Genomic DNA, 22120 nt, shown 5'->3' on the forward strand with positions numbered 1-22120 from the left:
GCTAGAAACCCCCTTTAAATGATCATCTGCTAATGTCTTGTCATCAGACACTACAGGATTCCTTCAGATGTCTCGAGGAGTCTGTGCCTTCGTACGTCAGGGCTGTTTTGGAGGCACATGGGGTTTGCACAGTCTAGGCGGGTGGCGAACGCTATGATAGATTAATGTATATACTGTACAAACAGACGTATTGAAAGCTACCAAACCATGGGAAATGTTTTTTGTTTTTTTTTTCCTTTGAGGCTTTCTTCACATTTATTTCCTTTGGGCTTGTGAAAGTCAACATGAATGTTGTGTAGTTTACACGTGTTGTTTGGTGGCTTTTTTTTTTTTCTTTGCATGTGTTTTATTTTTTCTCTAGATAAAGTCATGGAAAAGCACCTTAAAAATGTGGCAAAAACTCCAAGAAATAAAACTGTGAAAAAAAGTCAAACTGCCTTTAGCCTAATTTTAATACAAAATCCAGTCGGGTCAATGTCCTTTCCAATATATTAAGATAAATCAGACAATAAAGCATGGGCATTAGCTGTCAGATGCATAAGGCAAAGTAATGCTCGCCGTGTTTCCCCGAAAGTAGGACACCCCCTGTAAGTAAGGCATGCAGGGGGAAGGGGGTTCTGTTGAATTGCCTAATATGAGGAACCCCCAAAAATAAGGCATGCCCAAAAATCATTGCAGCCTCTGCTGTGATATCCACTATCCCTGCTGCTGTAGGATGAGCAGCTCCCAGCTCATCCCAGAGGCAGAAGCCGGTTTTCCTGTGCACACGGAGCCAGTGAAGTGAGGTTCTCCAGCGCAACCGCCGGAAGCCTCGCTAAGCCCCGCCCACCACTTCTGCTGCCGGGACGAACAGCAGCACCAGCGCTGCTTTGAAGATGGGGAAGGTAAGTAGGATACCTCCCCTCCCCTACACTACACTACACTACCTACAACCGGCAGTCGCTAAGGAAGGGCCGGCATGACTGTCGGTTGTCATAAGACGTCCCCCGAAAATAAGACAGGTCCTTTACCTAGGACGACAAATTAATATAAGACACTGTCTTATTTTCGGGGAAACGCTGTACCTATAATGTTCCCTCTTCCCCTTCTACACAATAGAAGAATCTCTTCTCTATGCTCCTTCCATTTTTGGGGCCCTTAGGGGAAAAAACAAAACCCATTCCCAGTGATATCACTGTACCTCTCGCTCCTGGCTATGGATAGCCTCGGCATGGTCCTGTGTCTTTTTTAACCTACACGAGTACATTACAGGGTAGAGACCGTTTTCCCCTAATATTGCACTCCTTGGTGTTATAATGAATGGTGGTCTTATTCCGCCTACTCCTCTATTTACAGTCACAGCAACAACAAGGATCTCTCACGGATCTTCAGCACAAAATCATTTTTCCAAAGAAACTTCTAAAGCTGCTGGGTGACAAGTGAAGCCCACCAGACTGCGAAACTGAAACACCTCTGGAATAAGAGGAAGGTTGGTATTGTACTCACAAAATACAGATTAAAGGAAGTCTATCATTAACAAACTCAATTTGCAAGATCCTCCAGGTAGTTTCATAAAAAAAAAAAAATTATATATATATATATATATTTTTTTTTTAAAAAAAAATCACAGTGGGCATTATCCCTGTGCTCCGAGCACAGCCGCATCCTCATCTTTTGAACGCCTCTTCCCTCTTTATCTGTGAGCCTTCCTCCTGCTAGTCTTCATAGCTGCACTTGCAGCTTCACAAAATCTTGCGCATGCGCTGTACACTCCCCCCCAAAAAACAAACAAACTGTGTGCCATATATGGGGTTCAAAATCTACATATAAAAAAAAAACCCTGAAGGAATAAATGACGCAGCAACCTAGGGAAATCCCAAAACTGACGTAGGAATGGCACTGGACTGCAATTTGTGCCATTTTAATGATTTTTGCAACTGATTCACCACTTTTTAAGAAAGTTGAGAGAGGAAGATGAGAATCAAGGCAGACGTAGAGCTCAGGACCAGCCAAGATAGACTGGAAAATGTGACTTTTTTTGTTTGTTTAAAAAAAACCACAACAAAATTAAAAAAATAAACACGCAAAGTGTGCATGCGAATACATTTTTATCCTAAGACGACAAGAAAGCTCTATGTATACACAAAAGCAGACTTGTCTCCAGGTCATATCAGTATAAACACCACGTCACCAGGTTCTATCTGCACTTTGGGGGGAAAGAGGGGAGGGGGCACGGGCGTTGTCTTATCAGCAGCATTTGTTATTCTTGTCATTTCCAAGCACCTTTCAACTGTGTGTAAACTCTTCAGTAAACTGTAGAATGACAATATTCCCATCAGGCTCCTCCTAACTGGTAGAGCCTTTTTTAGTAAGGCCCGGTTCACATCTGCATTCGGTATTCCGTTAGGGGAGTCTGCTTGGGGAACCCGCCTAACGGAATACTGAACGCATTAACGAAGCGGATAGCGAATAAACTACATGATAGTTTCCCTGAGTGAAATATTTTGATTGTGATAAAAGCTCCTCTAGCTCCAGCATGGGACTAAGGCCTTATTCACATGTCAGTGTTTGTATGCAAAAAAAACAGAGAGGCCCAAATCCTTCCATAACACTTCACAACCACGGAATAAAACCGTGGCATGTCCATAAGGCCACAGCCTATCTCTGTTTCCTTATCACTTATACTTCCCTGCTCCCTCCTCTTCCTCACCTCTTCATAGGTATATAAGCATGTGCAATCTGTATCATGTGACTTGCAGTCCAACTCAAGAGTGACAGCAGGATTTTCAGAGTGAAAGTCAGTTTAGCGGAGGCATATGTTTTTAGTAATATATTACGGTGACCATGTAAGCTAGGTTCTGCTTTCGGAGACCAGTTAAGTTTAATTCACTTATACAAACAGAAGACTTAAAGGGATCCTATCATTCAGACGACATTTTTTCTAAGTACCACGTCGGAATAACCTTAAGAAAGACTATTCTTCTCCTACCTTTCATTGTCTTCTCCGTGCTGCCGTTCGCCTACAATTCCCGTTCTTGTCGGAACAACACTTGGGGCGGCTCCAATGCTGCAAGAGAACTCTCTCCAGCGCCGCCTCCATCTTCGTCAGGAACAGCCTCTTCAATCTCTTCTTCCGGCGGTGTCTTCTTACTTCTAAGCCTCGGGCAGAGCAGACTGCGCATGCCTACAGGCCCCGAGGAAATGGCCGCTTACAGTACTATGCAAGCGGACATTTTGTCGTGGCCTATGGGCATACGCAGTCTGCTCTGCCCAAGCCCTGGCCGGAAGAAGAGGCTGAAGACGACGCTGCTGAAGAAGAGGAGACGGCGCTGGAGAGAGTTCTCTCACAGGATTGGGGACACCCCCAGTGCTGTCTGAGCGCTGGGGCCCAGCCCCAGTGCTGCGAGAGAACTAATTTACATACCGACAAGAACGGGGATTGTAGGCGAACGGTGGCATGGAGAAGACAACGAAAGGTAGGAGACGAATAGCCTTTCTTAAGGCTATTCCGACGTGGTACTTAGAAAAAATGTCATCTGAATGATAGGATCCCTTTAACATTTGTAATTAGTTTACTTGAGAGCTACAACAATAAAAGCAGTGGGGTATTTAGCATGCCTGCCTGACAAGTCTCTTATTGCTTTTAACATATGCAGTGCGATAATTTAAAGCTATTGGGAAAACTCACAGCACAACTTGACATATTGCTCAGTTCAGGTCACTTTGCACTGCAGGGTATGATTATTATTATTTTTTTTTTTAAAAGCAATGTGCATTTTTTTGCTACTTACACCCAGTGTAACACAGCCTAGAGGGTTTTCACCTGTAGTTTCCACAAGTCCTATAGAGCAGCAGGGCGATTTTCTACCACGACTCCATTTCAACTGTCCCTCACTGTTGACATGTAGAAAGTAGCAAGAGTCATACCAAGGCTCTCATAGCAATGAACAGATACACATCTTTTGTGAGAACAGGAAACCATTGTGAGGGGGGTTCACACCTGCGCCCGGTCTCCTCTTTAGCCAATCCGTCAGGTTTCTGTCTTCTGCCTCGAAAAACTGGACAGGGAAGTTTTCAAACCCATTCACTTCAACGGGTTTGCAAAGTGACCTCCCATGTGCGTCTTCTGCCTCTCCGCTGCAAAACTTTTTTTAACCGGACAAAGTTGGACATGCAGGACTACCATGCTGCAACCGGCCGGCTGTGAATGAAAAGCATGGGCTGCACACGGGGATGTCCCCTTGTACCACCCGTACTTCATTAAATGAATAAGAGCCACAAAACAGGACAGGAATAGGACTGAGTTCTATATTTTGCAGCCCGGAGTGTCAGCCCACATACAGGACTGTGAAATTCACTATCGTGTGTAGGGACCCATAGAGAAGAATGGGTCAATATACGTGAAATACACAAATACCACACTGACCACGGCCATGGTCGTCTGCAAGGGGCCTAAGGACTGAGTACAAGAAGGGAGCAGATAACACACACACAGCCACAGATTACCTTCTCCAGAGTATTACTACAATTTTCGTGACCGCCTTCTGACAAGCCAGACAACATTTTTGTGGGACTTCTTCAAGCTCTATGGGTGACACAATTCAGCACTTATAATAGGCATTATGGTCCATTGAATGGTTGTCTTGGAGCTCTGCATTACAAAGCAAAAACCTTACTTTAATGGTACAGAAAATCTGATGCTCTTTGTACATCTGCATTGGCTGTTTTTATGTGAAAATGACAGACCCAGTCATAAATGGGCAACGGATCCCTGCAAGTGTCACAAAGCAGACGTGCACGCGATCCTTGCAATTCGATGTAATGCAACGAATATAACCAAGCCTCATAGATCAAAAGACAAAAACAAAACACAAGGAAACCACAAGTTAATAGGTGTAGATTTTATTCAGTGACACAGCTGTGTTCATATAGTAGTTACTCAGTAATAGTCACACCTACTTGTATTACAGCTATGGAGAAGTAATATGGGGCAGATACGCAATAGAAGACATCCAAAGAGTATTCAAGTGGAGAGAACGTTTTCACTATATAATTTATCCATTATCTGTTTTTTATTTTTTTACGCTTTTATTTATTTTGTACAATCCAGATATTTGCAATAACAATACAACTGACAGATTGAAGGCTCTATCCCAGAGTGCTGGGGAAACCCTGTACACAAAAAAAACGGCAAGGCGCCTTACCAGGATGCAGCACAGTCCGTGATCAATCTATAGAGAGGAGCCATCAGGGCACAGCCTGGGGTGGACAGGGATTCATGCCACAGAAAGGATGGGACGGTCCTATAGAATAAGATGTGTGTACAAGCCCTGGTCCACATGCGCAACAAATGGATCGGGCAACGTTACATTTTACAACCCGACTGGTTCTCGTTGGGCAACAAGGACACCATAGTACAGTATATGGATGTGCCCCATTCTTTTGAACAACGGGCACCCTTAGGTCTAGCCTTAATGGGTTAGGACAATATAGGCGTTACCTAACTCGATATATCTGGGTTAGGTAACGCCTGTATATCTTTTCTTACAATTCTGTTCCTCTATTATGACTACTAGAAATTCATTGATAAATTTACAATTTAGGGGTGAGTCCACTGGCACAGAGCCTGTGTAGGGACCCTCACCTAACTAGTAAAATCCTATGGTCATATATACTGCTACTAGAAACACCAGAATAACCGTACACCGCAGTCATAAGAAAAGATGTCCCAGAAGATAAGATAATCCTTTAATAGTCCCACATTGGGGAAATTTCAGAACTCTTATATTAATGAATATCCAATTATTCGCGAATGAGGACAGGTGACCGGGCTTCTTTAAAGTGGTAGTTTTTGTCCAACAAGCCATAAGCCGACACTATTTGTAAGTACTAGGTGGTATTTTAGGGTCTGTTGCTCAGGAACGACTTGTGGTTAAAGCCATTTTGCTAAACTTCAAGATAAGACTCTCGGTCACGATTAAGGCAGAATATTTTCAATGTTACACATTTATCCAGCTAGTAAAGGGTTACTAACACTCGGGCATCACATGCCTCATTGCAGGGCTATCTGTTAAGCTTAATATGTGTGTATAGGTATACATAGTGTTAAGCAACAGATAAGGAAAGAGACCTGTGGTCAAAGTGCAAACACGAAAGGATTTACATTAGTAATAAACAACTGTCAATCATGACAATAAAAGCGTATATACAACAAAAGACTAGCAGGGGACGCAAAGACAAAAAAAAAAAGCAACCAATGGTAAATCTAAGATACTCTCAAGGCTGTGTGGGCTTTGGTGCACCGTCTGTCCCCCCTTTTCTATTAAAGCATTGCTCAGATTTAGTGACTGAGATTTTCGATCGCTATGTGCACCCTGCTTCTTGTATCATGTCTGCATCCTGGTTCAGTCGCCGCAACGAACAAGAACATGTCAGCACAAAGTTCCATTTAAGTTTATCACATTGATAGAGTTAAGTAGGCACCGACCGGGTGCCCAAAGTGCAAGAAATAAAAACTATACATACATAAGATTCTCATTCTCCAATCTTACACGACACCATGCAGTTTGAGTGAGATGAGGCGGGTTGTGGCTTTTTTCCCCCCCTTCCCCCCGGGTACCCAACACCCCCCATTTAAAGATGTTGAAACACACACTGCATCCACACACTGGGAATCTAAGAGATAAATAGACGCTTTGCTTTTTTTTTTCTTTTAATGCATTTAGACAGCAGCGGACTCTCCGATGCAGACTGGGAGATCGGGAGGTGTTAGCATGAACAGCCGCTCTCAGTCACTGGCTGCTCAGGAGGCTTCTCCAACTTGATGTCAATCACTGAGGGACACGGGTTAAGGAATACACTGAAAGGGAATGCGTCACAAAAAAAAAAAAAACAACCTATTCATCTTTGATTATTTTATTTTTCCACATTATCTATATTAAAAATAAATACTATGTCCTGCAATTTTCATTCTAGCCATGAAGCCTAATAATAGACTGAAAATTGCAAATTCAGTAGGGGGTTTCTTTGTATCACTCACCTCATTTACATCACAAACAAGGCAGGAAATATCACAACTGAAGTTCACACCTCTACAGATAACACTCAGAGATCCATCCTTGCATCTACTACTGACAGTGTGTCACTGAAAAACTTTATAAAATAGTTTTTCCTCTCTGTTATGGTAATTTTGTATGGTGTCGTCGGGGGTGGGGCTATAACCTTTAATAACGTTGTTTTCTTAGCGTATTATTTATTTTTTAAAAACTTTTTTATTATTATTATTTTATTTTTTTCAGATTGTGTCCTCCTAAGGTCATAAGAGACCTTTGGGGACATCTGATCACATTTTTTTTTGTATTGGAGGCAAATTTCCTGATTTACTGAGGCTGGTACATTTAGCCTCAGTTGCAAGAGGAAAACAGCATCCTGCACGCTGTATATACAGCTTACTGAGCTGAGATGGGTCCTGTAGGACCCCACAGCTCTTGCAAGACGCTGCTCCCGGTGGATCACGTGACCGCCAGGTCAGAGGGCAGCCACATCATGGAGGCGCCCATAGCCATGTATACAGCGCTCATTGAGCGCTGTATACACGGCGATCGAGATGGCAGGGAAGGGAATAAACCTTCCCTGTCATCTCTCTGGGAGCTCCTGCTGAAGTTACAGCCGGCTCCCAGCTTCAGTAGCTGCACGATCTCTGTGCAACTGCTGTGTTCTGAATGGACGTACCGGTACGTCCTGTCAGAACTAGGCAACCACTATCTGGACATATATACTCTATGGGCGTTCCGGAAGTGGTTAAATACATAAAACATAGAAACACAAGCGGTAGTGGATAAGTTCCCAGTAATATTTAACCAATTATCTTTTATTACACCCTCTAAAACTTTAGCTATACTGTGCAGCATTGAAGTAAAATTACATATGGAGCTGCCGACTGACATTGATCACTTGGTACAAGCATGTGCTAGCTCATATTATGAGCCTCAGATCAGGAACAATCGATGCCCTGCATGGTCCGGTCACCTTTGCACCTAGTTACTATGGAATGCTGCAAACATGGCGGACTATAGATCATTCATCTCTTATGGATGAGGGGGGGGGGGCGAAGCTACAGGCAGGCGGTGTACACTGCCTGTCTGAGCTCAGTCCCAAAGCGAGTGGAGGGGGCAGGTGAGCGGGTGGCTTAGAACAGGTTACATGCCACAGTGACGTTTTGTTTGCAGGAAGCCTGTAAACGAAATGTGCGCACCAAGAACTTTCCTAGCACGTATGTTAAATGGAGGGGAGGGGCATAACATGAAATTGGTTGGTGCACTGCAAAGGTTAAATGCCGCCAGAGATATCTACAGCAATAACTGACATGCTGCGGATATAAAACCCACAACACAAGTGACTTTGCGCTGGAGATTTTAGTTGCAGTATGTGAGTGAGTTCTGGAGAAATCTCAATCTACACTACATATGCTGCAGGATACCCACTATGTGTCCCCAGACGAGCACAGACAATCCTAAGCAGTCATGTTAATATGCCTCAGGAGTAACAAAAGGATACTGTCTTCTTTACTCTTCTCTGGTGTACTGTCCATGCCAGGCAAAGCAGCAGCGACACGACGAAAGAGCTGAAATATGGAAAGCAAATGGTAAATGTCCATAGACAGACCTTTAACAACATTTTAATAGGAGGATTTGGTTTATAGTTCTTTAGTTTCCAGTTGTTTTGGTCTTCAGGAGCTTTAAAGTCGCAACACATGGACAGGATGGGAGTAACGGTCTGGTCGATGGGACCCCCAGAAGAATGGAGGGGTTTCACATTCTAGTTTGAGTGGAGTGGTGATCGAAAATGCACACTAGACTAGAAAATGTAGGACTAGAAAACATGGCTGATTTCGGTTTCTTTAAAAGTGACATCACGTCCGTTGGTCATATGGCCATGCTGCAGTTCAGTCTCATTCATTTTAACAGGACCGAGTTGTAGCATTGCCATATGCCCAATGGACGTGAGGTCAGTTCCAGAGAAACAGAAATCAGCTCCTTAAATTTGACAACACATGGCCCGTTCAACTATCACTTTATTGTTTTGACCAGTTGATCCGCGGGGGTGGTGGGTCATGATCTTCGATTGAGAACCTATGCAGTACACCTATTTCAGTGAAGCCTTAAGAAATAGGGGGAAGGCTCTATTAATTGATGACCTATCCTAACGATAGGTCATCAATTAACACTCCCAGCCCTTAAGGTCTCATTGAAATGGGCGTATTGTTCCAATGTTGAATAGTCTGTATTCTGCACCACCACGCCCATAGCAACTGAGGCAGTCGTATAGCACCATAGGGCTATAAACACATGCTTTTATACAGATATTGGTAATGAGGACGGCCCTTACCTGCTTGACATTGTAGCCTGTCTTGGCACTAGTTTCGATGAACATTACGCTTAGCTCCTTGGCTCTTTGCTCTCCTTCCTCAGTGGTGATTTGTCTATTTGTAACGTAGTGGACACAAAATAATATTGCAAAGTAAATTGGTTGTACACATTGCAAAGGGATGTACAGTAGGAAAAGATTTCATAACTGATCACGTACACAGCATTGCTTGCATTATAGATGACTGCAGAAGACCTGGCATGGCAGATAAGTATGTATGTATATATATATATATATATATATATATATATATATATATATATATATATATATATATATATTTTAAGCTTGGACCACTGATCTGCCAGATTGCAGCACCGCTACTCTCCATCTAATAATTTAATGGCAGAGGAGAGAAAGAGAGTAGTGATGTCCATAGTAAGGCTACCTATAGCCTCCACCAGCAAGACACGTACCTGTGTGCCAAAACATCTTGCTTTAGTACTTGTGTCAACATACAAGACATTCAGTCCCCGAGATGCCTCTTGCCCTCTGAACAGAAGCCTGTCTACAGCGATGGAACAAAACCAGATGAACGGAAATAAAAAAAAAATCAGAAAAATCAAAATGAAGTATGGAGAAATAAGAACTAAGAAAGTAATATACAAACTTAGAGAATAAGCAAATAAAAAAGGCAGTGCATTGATATATCTAATAGTGCCCGCAGTATAAAATATTCATATTAAAAAAGATAATGGATAAAAAAAATAAATAAAAAGATGAACAAAATAAATAAAAGACTTGTGAAAACATGAAGTTAAAGTGCACCCATTGCTATAAAGCTTGCTTAGACCGCAAGCCACAGTACTTGTCAATACATAACATTTGTAATGTGGACAAAATAACATCTTCCTCATCTCTCAAAAGCTTTATTTGTCTGCAGCCTCTCTGTAAATGTTAAGAAACCTCCTCAATACTACAAAAAAAAAAAAAAAAAAAAAAAAAAAAAAGGAAAAAGGGGAGAAGAGGGGGATGCAGCTGAAGCTTAGAAGACTGCATGCTATGGATGGGAAGGAAGAGCAGAAGTGGGGATCCGCTCATCGTGCTGTGAATGGCACTATGGGATGTCTGGGCAGTTAGAAAGGACACTAAAGTAAGGGCAAATCGTACTTCAGGCGGATCTTACCCTCTCACAGCATGCAAAGAAAAGTGATGCATTAGTAAGAGTCATAAAGGAATGTAGAAGACCCAACAAACAGACTAGATCATCTCTGACTACTAAATTGGATATACTGTTTGGCTGACTACATAGCAAATTATTTGTGTGAATTTTAAAGGGGTTATTCAGTATCCAGAATAATATAATATTAACCCTTCCCGCTGGAGGAATTTTTCAATTTTCGTTTTAGACTCACCCCCCCCCCCCCCCCCCCCCTTCCAAATCCCATTTCATTTTACCATTCACATGAGGGCTTAATGTGTGCAGGACAAATTGTTCTTCATAATGGCACAAGTTATAATTCTGTATACTGTACTGGGAAGATGGAAAAAAAAAAAAAGAATGGGGTAGGGTTTCTGGCAACCATAGGAACAGTCAACGCATGGGAGCCAGCTTGCAACAGAAAAGGTGTGAGGCTGGTGTGGACAGAAGTCGGGGGGGACTTTATTCAAATTTTTTTTTGGTGAGGATGGGGGTAGACACACACCACAGCGCAATGCCTGTGATCAGAGTGAACCCTGATTGCGGGTATTAGCTCTGGGTCTGCACTATACATTACAGCGGAGACCCGGCAGCTATGGTGATTGCTCTGCCATCCTTAAAGACCCGGCATCTGCTGTACTATTACAGTGGATGTTGAAAAGGCACAGCACAGTAATCAGACATCTGCCTGGTAACGAGCTGTGTATTTTACCATACAAACACCACAATAGACCACCTTAAATATTTTTGGTAAGCACGAGGAGAAGTTAATAAAACAGTAAAGAAATGTTCAACATAGCGATGTGATAAATCTGGTCATAGAAGGCATCTATCAATGAGTTAGACCTCCATAGCCTGGTAGAGCGAGACCTTGCCCTCCTGGGCCGATGCAGTGCTGTGTAGTTACCTCTTATCGGCCAGATCCGTTTTATTCCCCACCAGCATGATTATAACATCACTTCCTCTCTCTGTTCGAACATCGTCTATCCATTTGGATGTTTGCTGGAAGGAGTTCAGATCTGGATGATAAAAGAAAAATAATTCAGGTTAATAATGAATTTACTGCTGAGATATCCCTTTAAGATGAAAATTGTGATTGGGGTAACTCACTTGTAATATCATACACAACAACAGCAATAGTAGAGTCGCGTATATAGCTGGGGATCAAACTGCGAAAACGTTCCTGTCCGGCGGTGTCCCAGAGCTGCAGCCGCACCTGCTGGTACCAGGCAGGAAAAGAAACAGAACGGACAGATATTGTAAGGAGGGAACATTAGTGAACAGAAGAAAACAGACCTGGACGCATGACTAAGGGCGCTTTCACACCTGCGCTCATTGTCCAGTTTGTGCAATCCAGACGGATCCTGTCTTCTACCCCATGAAACTGGACAGGAGACGGAAACCCGGCGGTCAGTTTTCAACCCAGTCACTTGAACGGGTTTGCAAAGGTGACCGCCCGTGAGCCTCTTCTGCCTCTCTGTGGGGAAAATGTAGATTGTGAGCCCCATATAGGGATCACAATGTACATTTTTTTCTCCTATCAGTATGTCTTTGTAGAATGGGAGGAAATCCGCGCAAACACAGGGAGAACATACAAACTCCTGATGAAACTGCAAATGTTGTTCCTGGCAGGATTTGAACCCAGGACTCCAGTGCTGCAAGGCTGAAATGCTAACCAGTGAGCCACAGTGTTGCTCAATGGTTGACATATTATCACTGTAAGATCATATATTACTAACAAACATTGTCCTACACCAAGGAATTCCTCACTCACCGTGCGGTCCTCTAGGTACATAGTCTTAGAAAGAAAGTCAATGCCAATTGTAGCCTGTAAAGAGGAAGAAGAAGAAAAAAAAAAAAAAAACTTATTGCAAATGCAAAAATCCAGTAGCCACAGCAAATACCTGTTGGGCAATAACACTGTAGGTTACCACTTATGTATGGTGCTTTGTTCTACACCAGCCAAACGTATAACGCACAGAATATACCTATAAAAGAACAAAGGGAACCATTCTTCCCAGCAGACGTTGGGGAAGTGGGAGACGGTTGCACAATGCAGGTGTAGTGTCTGAATGTTGGACTGTAGCATTTCTTTATCAGGACGTGTACACACCGAGTGCAGCCGTAGCTGGCACAGAAGCAATAACACATTGAATGGGCGATTATAGGCAGACGACGCAGACTTGACAGGTGATTAGAGGCCGCCGCAAGAGCCGCCTGCTCCGACTAATCCTCCAGCAACAATAATCTCTAAACAATAAAGGAGTATTAACTTTAGTACTCCTGTGTCAAAGATCAGGACCCGGGACACTCACCTGGTACGTGTTGTCAAAGCTGTCATACATGAAGCGGGTGATGAGGGACGTCTTCCCAACTGCAGGAGAAAAGAGGAAATTACACTTCATGCATTACATCTCCACCATATAGCAATATGATCCTAACCCCTTATTGAACAGAGTTCACACATAGGATAAAGACCTGTCAGTTGTGGGGTCTGACTACTGAGACCCACCACAATCCTTCTGCACGTTCAACCTGACTGCAACCCAAGATGAGATACCCGTACAGGGTAACCCAATGAGCCTACACGTGGCAGCGTATCCTCGTCAGTCTAATCTGATCACAGGAATCTCAATTAAGTGAGCTTTGGTAAGCACTGGCCTCGCGCAACCTCTGACCTCTCAGCCTCATCGCTAAAAAGACAAGACAATAATCCGCTTACTGGAAATCTCGGGATTTGACAATAAAAGTGACATTTTTACTAAACAGCTTTGGAGGGCTACAGACTGTGCTGCAAATAGTGGCCCTATAAAAACACCGCCACCTGAGATCTGTAACCGCCAAAAAAAAGACTAGAGCGAAATATTTCCATTGTGAAAAACCTGTAGTGATAATATCCAGGCATAATATAAAGAGACGGAAAAATCAAGGGGGTTAAAAAGGACCAATATTGAAGACCCACTCTCACCCCTTGGTTTGTCTGTTTGTTCTTTATGTGCAACCAAACGATTGGAGCAATGTTCACCAAATTTTGGCACACAGGTACATCAGGTGCCCGGGAAGGTTTTAGACTAGGTCTCAGCTCTCTAGGATGTACCGTTCCAGAGATATAACCTGCATAAGCCAATAGAAGCCTGCATGTCTTTCACTCATATTCCAACGGCCATACACATGGTCACATGACCCGTATCAGCAAGTAAAAGCTGGCAGGTGCTTAGTCTCCTCATGCACACAGCTTTACTCTAGGTTACCATAATAACCAGGCCATTTGTCTTCACTGGTGGTCAGTTTTAAAGGCATAAGGCGCTGTGGATGACACTTACACAAGGTCACATACACAGAGCTTTACTCCAGGTTTCCATTAAAAAAACCATCGCAGGTTTTTCAGTAATACTGAGATACACATGATCACATCATGCTAATGGACCAATGGAATCTTGCAGTTTCTTCAGTCTTGACATACACACAGCTTTACGCCAGATTTTTTTTTTCCATTGCAACCAAGCTATTTATCACCTGGATTAGTCAATAGCAGTTTACATGTCCTTAAACATTAAGTCTGCTGCATGGCTGCTGCTCGAGCTAATGAAAACTCTCAGCAGACCCAAGCCCATCTCCAATCGGACAAGGCATGTCACAGACAACAGCTTGCTGCTGAAATTCCCCCAGCAGACCCAAGCCCATTTTTTTCAACACATACAAACAACGTACAAAATAGATAAGTGCAAACTGGCCAATTCTTATGGGGCCACTACACAAACTGCATATTTGCCAGCGGTGGTTAGTGATACAAGTCTGTTCACCCCCCTCCCCTTGTAAAGAGCCTGTATGCAACAGTCCATAGAGGAAGTCCATGAGGGCGTGACTTTTTTTTTTTTTTTTTAAACAGAGTATTGACTCGTGTAAATTTTATTAGGTCAGAGTGATATCACGTGTCCCTACTGAAGAGGGACTCAGCTAGAAAAGAGTAACCAAATACCCAGTAAATGATCTATAGGGGAAATGGGTACATAAGAGAAAAAGGTGCTTTTGTAATGGGTTACATGAGAACCGTCACCTATTTTGTACCTTGTGTTCCTCCACACTCAGACTGCATTCACATGCTTTGTGACAGCTGAGTAAAAAGGCAAAAAAGATTTTTGGTTTTTTTACATGCACATTTTTCCCATGCTTCACCTATGACAAAGGATATGTGTTCTTACTTAGGAGAGGTTAATTATTTCGACTGAAGGAATGACTCTAGGTGCACACGTGTGCCGTGCTCTCCATTGTACGTATGCACTGTGGGACCCGAACAACGGAGAACCCGCCCGCTAAAACATCGGTTACCGGCAGACCCCACTGACTATAAAACCAACAGAGAGAAGTGTCTTCTGTGCAGGACTTTTTTTCTCTGCCAAATTTCGGCGGAATCTACGACAGATTTTTTATGGAGACTCCAATGCAGATGTGAATAAAGCCTAAGAAAATGGGCAACTACACATGTGATCACTCAGGACACTTCTCAAGACCAGGACACCATTGCTTACAGACATCTTGATCAGGCGACTCCTGCTATAGTCCGCTCTCAGAAATATGTAAAAACATTGGGATGTAGATATAGATATAAGGCTGGTCTTACACGACCGTATTGAATGTATGGTGCGCAAGTTGCTAATCAACATAGACTCCGCAGACGTCCGTGTCCTGCTGCACTCGCCCATAGAGTACTATGGGTGAGTCCGTGCAGTGCCGCAATTCACGGCCATTATGGACATGTTCTATAAATTGCGGACCACGGTTGCAGCCCAGCCACACCACGGATAAAATATGGATAAAATAACCAGTGGTGTAAGAGGCCACATTGAATATAATGTGTCCGCAAATGGTCTGCAATTGAAAACCCTCACCATTTGCGGACTTACATTACGGCCGTGTAAGACCAGCCTAAGTGACATGTAAGTCTCAAACAAAGTTAAAGTATTGGGGCAGATTTACTATTAAGGGCATGCCCAAATTCCGCATTTGCACAAGAACCCCCCCCTTCCCCCAAATCTGTCATACTAGGATATATCCCATTTATTAACCATTATAAACACTTTCTGCGCCTCTCGTGACAGGTGCGTGTGGTTTGCCATTAAAGGAGCGTAGCTTAAAGGGAAACAGTCACCAGGACCCAGCATATCACATCTCTGTGGCAGAAACATCACCTTCTGCAAATTAGTTATTTGTAGCAACAAGGACATTGCTGTTACTCTATAGATAAGCCTCCCACCATTCTGTGTGGCCCTCCACCACTCCCTCCGATGGACAGGGCCAGGCAGTGACAACCTAATCTCGTCCGCAGTTGGTTGATGTGGTGACAAAGACTTTTTTTTAAATTTAAAGTATTAAAGACGACCCACTTTTTAATGTTGCCCACTAACATGCTGAATGGTGGGGGTCCGACGGCTGGGAGCCCCATTGACCATGAGAATGGAGTCCGTTCCCCCGTCTGAATGGATTGGCAGGTCAAGCAAGCATACTGATTTTTTGTATTCATCGTGAGAGTGAAACAATTTTTCTTTTTATTTAGCTATGCAAAGCAGTCAATGACGTGAAGTCATCACCTATACATGGCACCCGTACTCATATATAGTTTTAGTACCTGCAAAACCCTGCACAGCTCATTATACTATATACCTGACTCGGAAGATGATGTCACCAAAGGCTCTGAAACCTAAAGCAGACCTTTCACGTCCTCATAGATGTGCAGTATTTTATGCGCTAGAAGGCAGACATTGCACTTATGGCGTTCTTGGTACGTGCCCTGATGCTGGAGATATTGGATGGCACCGATATCTCCCCACTGTCACAGCACAGCATCATCACTGGGGGAGGAGGGGGACTTTTATGACTCTGAGGACACCTGGTAGATCTTTATAGTATCTTCAGGTAACAGAGAGCTCCAGTTACACAGCAATCCATGCTAGACGACAGGTCACACTGCGATCATGTGACTTACTGATGAAGGAAAAAGGAAGGATAAGGAAAGACAACAAGGGAGGGTTCACACCTGTGCGCGGTCTCCGCTTTGCAGGTTTCCATCTTCCGCCCAAGAAACTGGACAGGAGACGGAAACCGGCAGTCAGATTTCAAACCCATTCATTTGGGGCGCAGATGTGAACCCGCCCTAAGGAGAACAAAGGAAAAATACAGTTTTCGTTTATAAAATATTGAGGTTCAGAAAATACCAGGGGGCCTATTTAGCATTTATCATGTTTCTCATTCGCCAGGTGGATTGCAGCATTTAAAAGGCCAGTTGTGATTATTATTGAGGCAAATGGCGTTTTTGCACCTCCCATGTCACTCATGAAAGTTGCAGTAAATTTAAGATCCTGCTACACTCACCGCCATATCACAAACTTCTAACATGACTTCTATAGATTTGTATATTGGTGTACTGTATCACTTTCTAATTTTTTTGTTCTCACAGTGTTTTGCATATATTGTGATTGTAATACTAGTTCTTACTGTTATATTCATGTAGGGTCAGAAGGTCATTATATGTGTGTGAAGTCCATTCTTCTACTAAGACGGGTTTGGACCCTGCCGTCACACTACTGGAAGGACAACTGCATCCCTGATGCCTACGAAAGCTGTATACAGTCACAGAGCACATGACAGTATATACACAGTCACATCACAATTCTAAAGGGATGGGGTTCTACTATCAGTACAAAATGACACACCAGTTACTGTCACTGGGATGACAGGTATATACAGTCATGGAGCAGATGACACTAAATACAGTCATACATATATATTAGCAGATAGTACTAGTGCAGAATGACAAACCAGTAACTATCTGCTAATATATATGTATGACTGTATATAGTGTCATCTGCTCTGTGACTAATATATATATATATATATATATATATATATATATATATATATATATATATATGTCATCCCAGTGACAGTAACTGGTGTGTCATTCTATACTGGTAGTAGATCCCTATCTCCTTATATATGTGATATGACTGTGTATATAGTGTCGTGCTCTGTGACTGTATACATCTGTCATTCCAGTGATAGTACTAGTGCAGAATGACAAACCAGTAACTATCACTGGAATGACAGATGTATATAGTCACAGAGCACAACACTATATACACAGTCATATCACATATATAAGGAGATAGGGAACTACTACCAGTATAGAATGACACACCAGTTACTGTCACTGGGATGACACATATATATATATATATATATATATATATATATATATATATATATATATAGTCATAGAGCAGATGACACTATATACAGTCATATCTCACATAATATAAGGAGATAGGGATCTATTACCAGTACAGAATGACACACAGCACATGACAGTATATACAGTCATATCACATATATAATATTAGTACATGACACACCAGTTACTGTCACTGTATATAGTCACACGGCACAGGACAGTATACACACACGGCACAGGACAGTATACACACACGGCACAGGACAGTATACACACACGGCACAGGACAGTATACACACACGGCACAGGACAGTATACACACACGGCACAGGACAGTATACACACACGGCACAGGACAGTATACACACACGGCACAGGACAGTATACACACACGGCACAGGACAGTATACACACAGCACATACATGGTATAAGCAGGGGCAGATATTTATAGCTCTGATGACATCACATCTCCTGTAGCCATATCCACCTATTGCATGAGCATCCTATCACCCCGGTAGAATATACCGGAGCCCCCGGCACTGTCCCCCGGCACCTCCATCCATGTGTACACACAGCCCCCGGCCGCAGGCCTCTGCTCCTCCACACAACCACTCCCGTACAGCCGACATATCAACAATGAGGCGCCGCCGCCCGCTCACCGCTCTGCTCCCCCAGGAAGACCAGCTTGAATTTCCTCAGGGGGTTTCCGAACTCTCCGCCGCCGGTCGAGGTCATGATGATGAAGCCGCCGAATCACCGACCTGGAGCAGAACCGACCAGAACCGAGGAGCGAGCACGCACACCAGGCCGAGCGCGTCCGCTTCACGTGTGCGTGCGTGAGAGGGAGGGGCCGTGCGCGCTCCCGCGTAGCCTGCTGATCAGCCATATTACTATACCCAGGGGGGAGGGACCCAGTGCCTTAGGATGAGGGCTATGTGCAGGGGGCACCAGCAGGGGGCAGAACAAATACTGCTCATAGTACAAATAGAAGAGAGAAACATCTGACCTGCTACCATTAGACAACAGCCTCTCTGTACTCGTCATTGACAATAGGGCGGAGGCTTAAAGGGATTGTCCACATTCTATTTACTGCACCAGTTCACCGCCACAGTTCACACCTGCCTCTGGGTTTCCATTCTTTGAATCCAACTGAGGATCCGAAGAACGTGAACCTAATCCGCTTAGAAAGGGGTGACCCGTGGCGGATTCAGGGACGAAACCCCAAACACAACCCAGGCGCAGGTGTGAACGAAGCCCGTAGCAACTTTGGGTACTATTCCGTTATCGGGCCAGCAGCAGCGCATTTCAGCACCAGCTTTCGGGACAGCAGTTCAGTTCAGCAGCGGGAATTACAATGACATCCGAGGACTGCTGGCCCGATGCTTGTGCCCAGTAGCCAGTACATCAATGACCCCCCCTCCATCTCCTCCTCCTTCCAGTGCTGCCCCCCAGCTCTCCTTACATCTACCCCGTACCCTCTCCCCGCCACATGACTAAGCCGATGCTGGCCCGATGATAGAGGCCGTGCTTGTGTGTAGTAGGCAGTACATCGATCGATGCCCTCATCCTCCTCTTCCTTCCAGTGCTGCCCCCCAGCTCTTCTTACATCTGCCCCGTACCCTCTCCCTGTAATAGGCCTCACCGTAAATCTTGAGCAATGAATGCTACTAGATAGCCGCCGGACGCTGCAGAAAGTTTGTCCCTCCGGCTCGCTGTAGCTCACCGTTCCTATAGTCGGCGTGTTTCTTGTCAGGGCCTGGATTGAGCCCCGGTGTCTTTCCTTTCGGTCTCGGTACTAGCGCTGAGGTGAGGCCTAGTCGTGTGGCGGGGAGAGGGTACGGGGAAGATGTAAGGAGAGCTGGGGGGCAGCACTGGCAGGAGGAGAAGGATGGGGGAGGGGGGTCATCGATGTACTGGTTACTGGGCACAAGCATCGGGCCAGCAGTCCTCGGATGTCATTGTAATTCCCGCTGCTGAACTGCTGTCCCGAAAGCTGCTGCTGAACTGCGCTGCTGCTGGCCCGATAACGGAATAGTACCCAACTTTGTATCGTTATTATCAGACTGGTCCTGGTGTAGTCATGAGATCAAACTAAAGACGCATCTTATCAGACAGGCCGATCACAATTCCTAATGTAAACATTAGAATCCCTAAAACGAACCCTCCTCTGTTCCCGCTCCCCCATTACCCCACACGATATGATGCCGTTCAGGGTAACTTTATATGTCCAGGTACCATCTGCACGTTACAGGACACGACTGGTGACGGCTCATACAGTTTTATGTCTGTGTAATGACAGTCACCTCTATTACAGAATTGTCTGACCTCTGTATAAGCAATGCCACCCCTCCTATCTCTCGATGCCGCCCCTCCTATCTCCGATGTCGCCCCTGCTACCTCCGATGCCACCTCTGCTACCTCTTGTGTCACCCCCCTCTACCTCATAGATTATAAGCTCTTGTGAGCAGGGCCCTCAGTCCCATTGTGTGAAGTGACTATTTCTTTGTAATGTATCTGTTTTGTATGTACTAGACTATATACGTTCCCTCTTGTTCTGCACGTATGTACCGGTGCATCCTTGCAGTTTTCAGCAGCTGCACGAGATCGGGGAGCCGGCTGTAACTACAGGTGGAGCTCACCTAGAGAAGGCAGTGATGGTTTACTACCGTCTCTGCCTTCTCAATCACTGTCTACACACCCAAACAGGAAAACAATCGGGTACCTTTGGTCATCACGTACAACCCACACCTGGAGATCCTGAGAGGAATCACACGCAAATTACATCCACTACTGCAGAAAGACGACCGTTTCAAATCCATATTTCCAGACCCCCCTCTCCTGTGCTACAGACAGCCACCAAACCTCAGGAATATGGTTATTAACTGCTCACTGTCATCTCCTACCACAACTGGAATGTTTCCATGCAGACAGAAAAGGTGCAAAACCTGCCCTTCACATACTGACCACCGACAAGATAAAGATACCAAACTCTAACAGGGAATATAAAATCTGTATGTTGGAGAGACGGGTCAGAAGCTTAGAATGCGGATGAACTCACATCACCATAGAATTAGAGAACAAAGAATGGACCTTCCCGAGTCAAAACATTTCTGCAATGAAGATCACAATATCACCAATGACATGAAAATTTGGGTTTTAAGAGGAAATTTCAAATCTAAGAAAGAGAGAAGGATTTATGTGTACAAGTTCATGACACTGTTTCAAACACTCCAGGAAGGGTTAAATCTGTCACATGGGTTCATGGCCCCATACAGAAATCACTGAGCTGAAGCAGCCATAAAAGACCACTCTTTGAACTAGGGATAGGACCTTGGGAACTGACAATTGTTTACTTGTATGTACCAATGACATTGTATTCCTATGTGCCCCGTTGTACATAAATATGCATCTTTCAGAAATTGTTTTAAAATATACCCGAGGAAGAAGCCGAGAGCTTTGAAAGCTTGTAATCTGTCATCAATATTACTTAGCCATTAAAAAAGGTATCAACTACTGAAGACTTCCAAGTTTTTTGTTTTTTTATATTTCAGGAGGCTGTATTCCTTTTGCAACTGGGGCTGTATGTATTCAGGCTGGCCTATAAGGTAACATCACAAGGGGCCGACAGACAGTAACCCAAATTCATTTCAGTGTTTATCTATTACTTACTAATACTTGATATATAGAACTCCTTTGGGCCAATCTGGACGTAATCTAATGTGGGGCATCCTTCTATGAGGGGAGCTTACTGCCCCATTGTATACAAGAATACATAGGAAGAGTGTATACATATACAAATAGTAAGTCCATTTATAAATATAGACCAGCCTCAAAAGCTATATTACTAGGAGAAGCCTGGGAGCCGTCAGAAGGGTTCTGGCTATCATTGTAACTGGATGGCTCCTGCAATCTCGCTGTATACTCCTGGAGGACAATTATACAAGTTCTGACTTCCAATGCCCGCGATCAGAGTTCACTGCTCCAGATCTCTAATGTAGATTGGCACCAGTATGCACAATAGGAAGAAGATGAGCTGGCAGAGGCAATGTTATACTGGGGCAATGTTCTAATAGTAAGCCTTGGGTCCTTACGATCATGTGGAGACTACTCTGACATGTACAACCTACCTGACCATTTTTGCAATCCAAGTACATCCATTAATTGCAATTGTATTTCTTTATGGCAGTGGCTTCTGTCATGCTGCACAAATTGTTCAGAAATAGTTTGAGGGACATGACAAAGAGTACTTAGTTTTGAGTTATCCTCCAAATTCCCAACTCTTAAGCCAACCAAGTATTTGTGGGATATGCTGGAAAAACTAATCCATGAGGTCCTCCCTTGCTAC

At 43.9% G+C, this 22120-nt stretch overlaps 1 protein-coding gene across 2 annotated transcripts; it reads right to left on the reverse strand.

The window, feature by feature from the left end:
• Positions 1-4865: 4865 nt before the first annotated feature.
• Positions 4866-18605, reverse strand: RAB41 (RAB41, member RAS oncogene family). Of its 2 annotated transcripts, none has more exons than XM_075259858.1 (8): positions 18435-18605; positions 12862-12920; positions 12321-12374; positions 11657-11765; positions 11454-11565; positions 9367-9460; positions 8536-8602; positions 4866-6812 (listed from the first exon to the last, which is right to left on the reverse strand). In XM_075259858.1, exons 1-8 carry the CDS (start codon positions 18508-18510, stop codon positions 6748-6750), a joined length of 636 nt encoding a protein of 211 aa, XP_075115959.1. In that variant the 5' UTR covers positions 18511-18605; the 3' UTR covers positions 4866-6747. The 2 variants fall into 2 exon arrangements, with proteins under 2 accessions (XP_075115959.1, XP_075115960.1); XM_075259859.1 differs by having other exon boundaries at positions 11657-11762; positions 18435-18603.
• Positions 18606-22120: the final 3515 nt, after the last annotated feature.

The sequence above is a fragment of the Leptodactylus fuscus genome, chromosome 11 (genome assembly GCF_031893055.1).
Source record: "Leptodactylus fuscus isolate aLepFus1 chromosome 11, aLepFus1.hap2, whole genome shotgun sequence".
Taxonomy (NCBI): Eukaryota; Metazoa; Chordata; class Amphibia; order Anura; family Leptodactylidae; genus Leptodactylus; species Leptodactylus fuscus.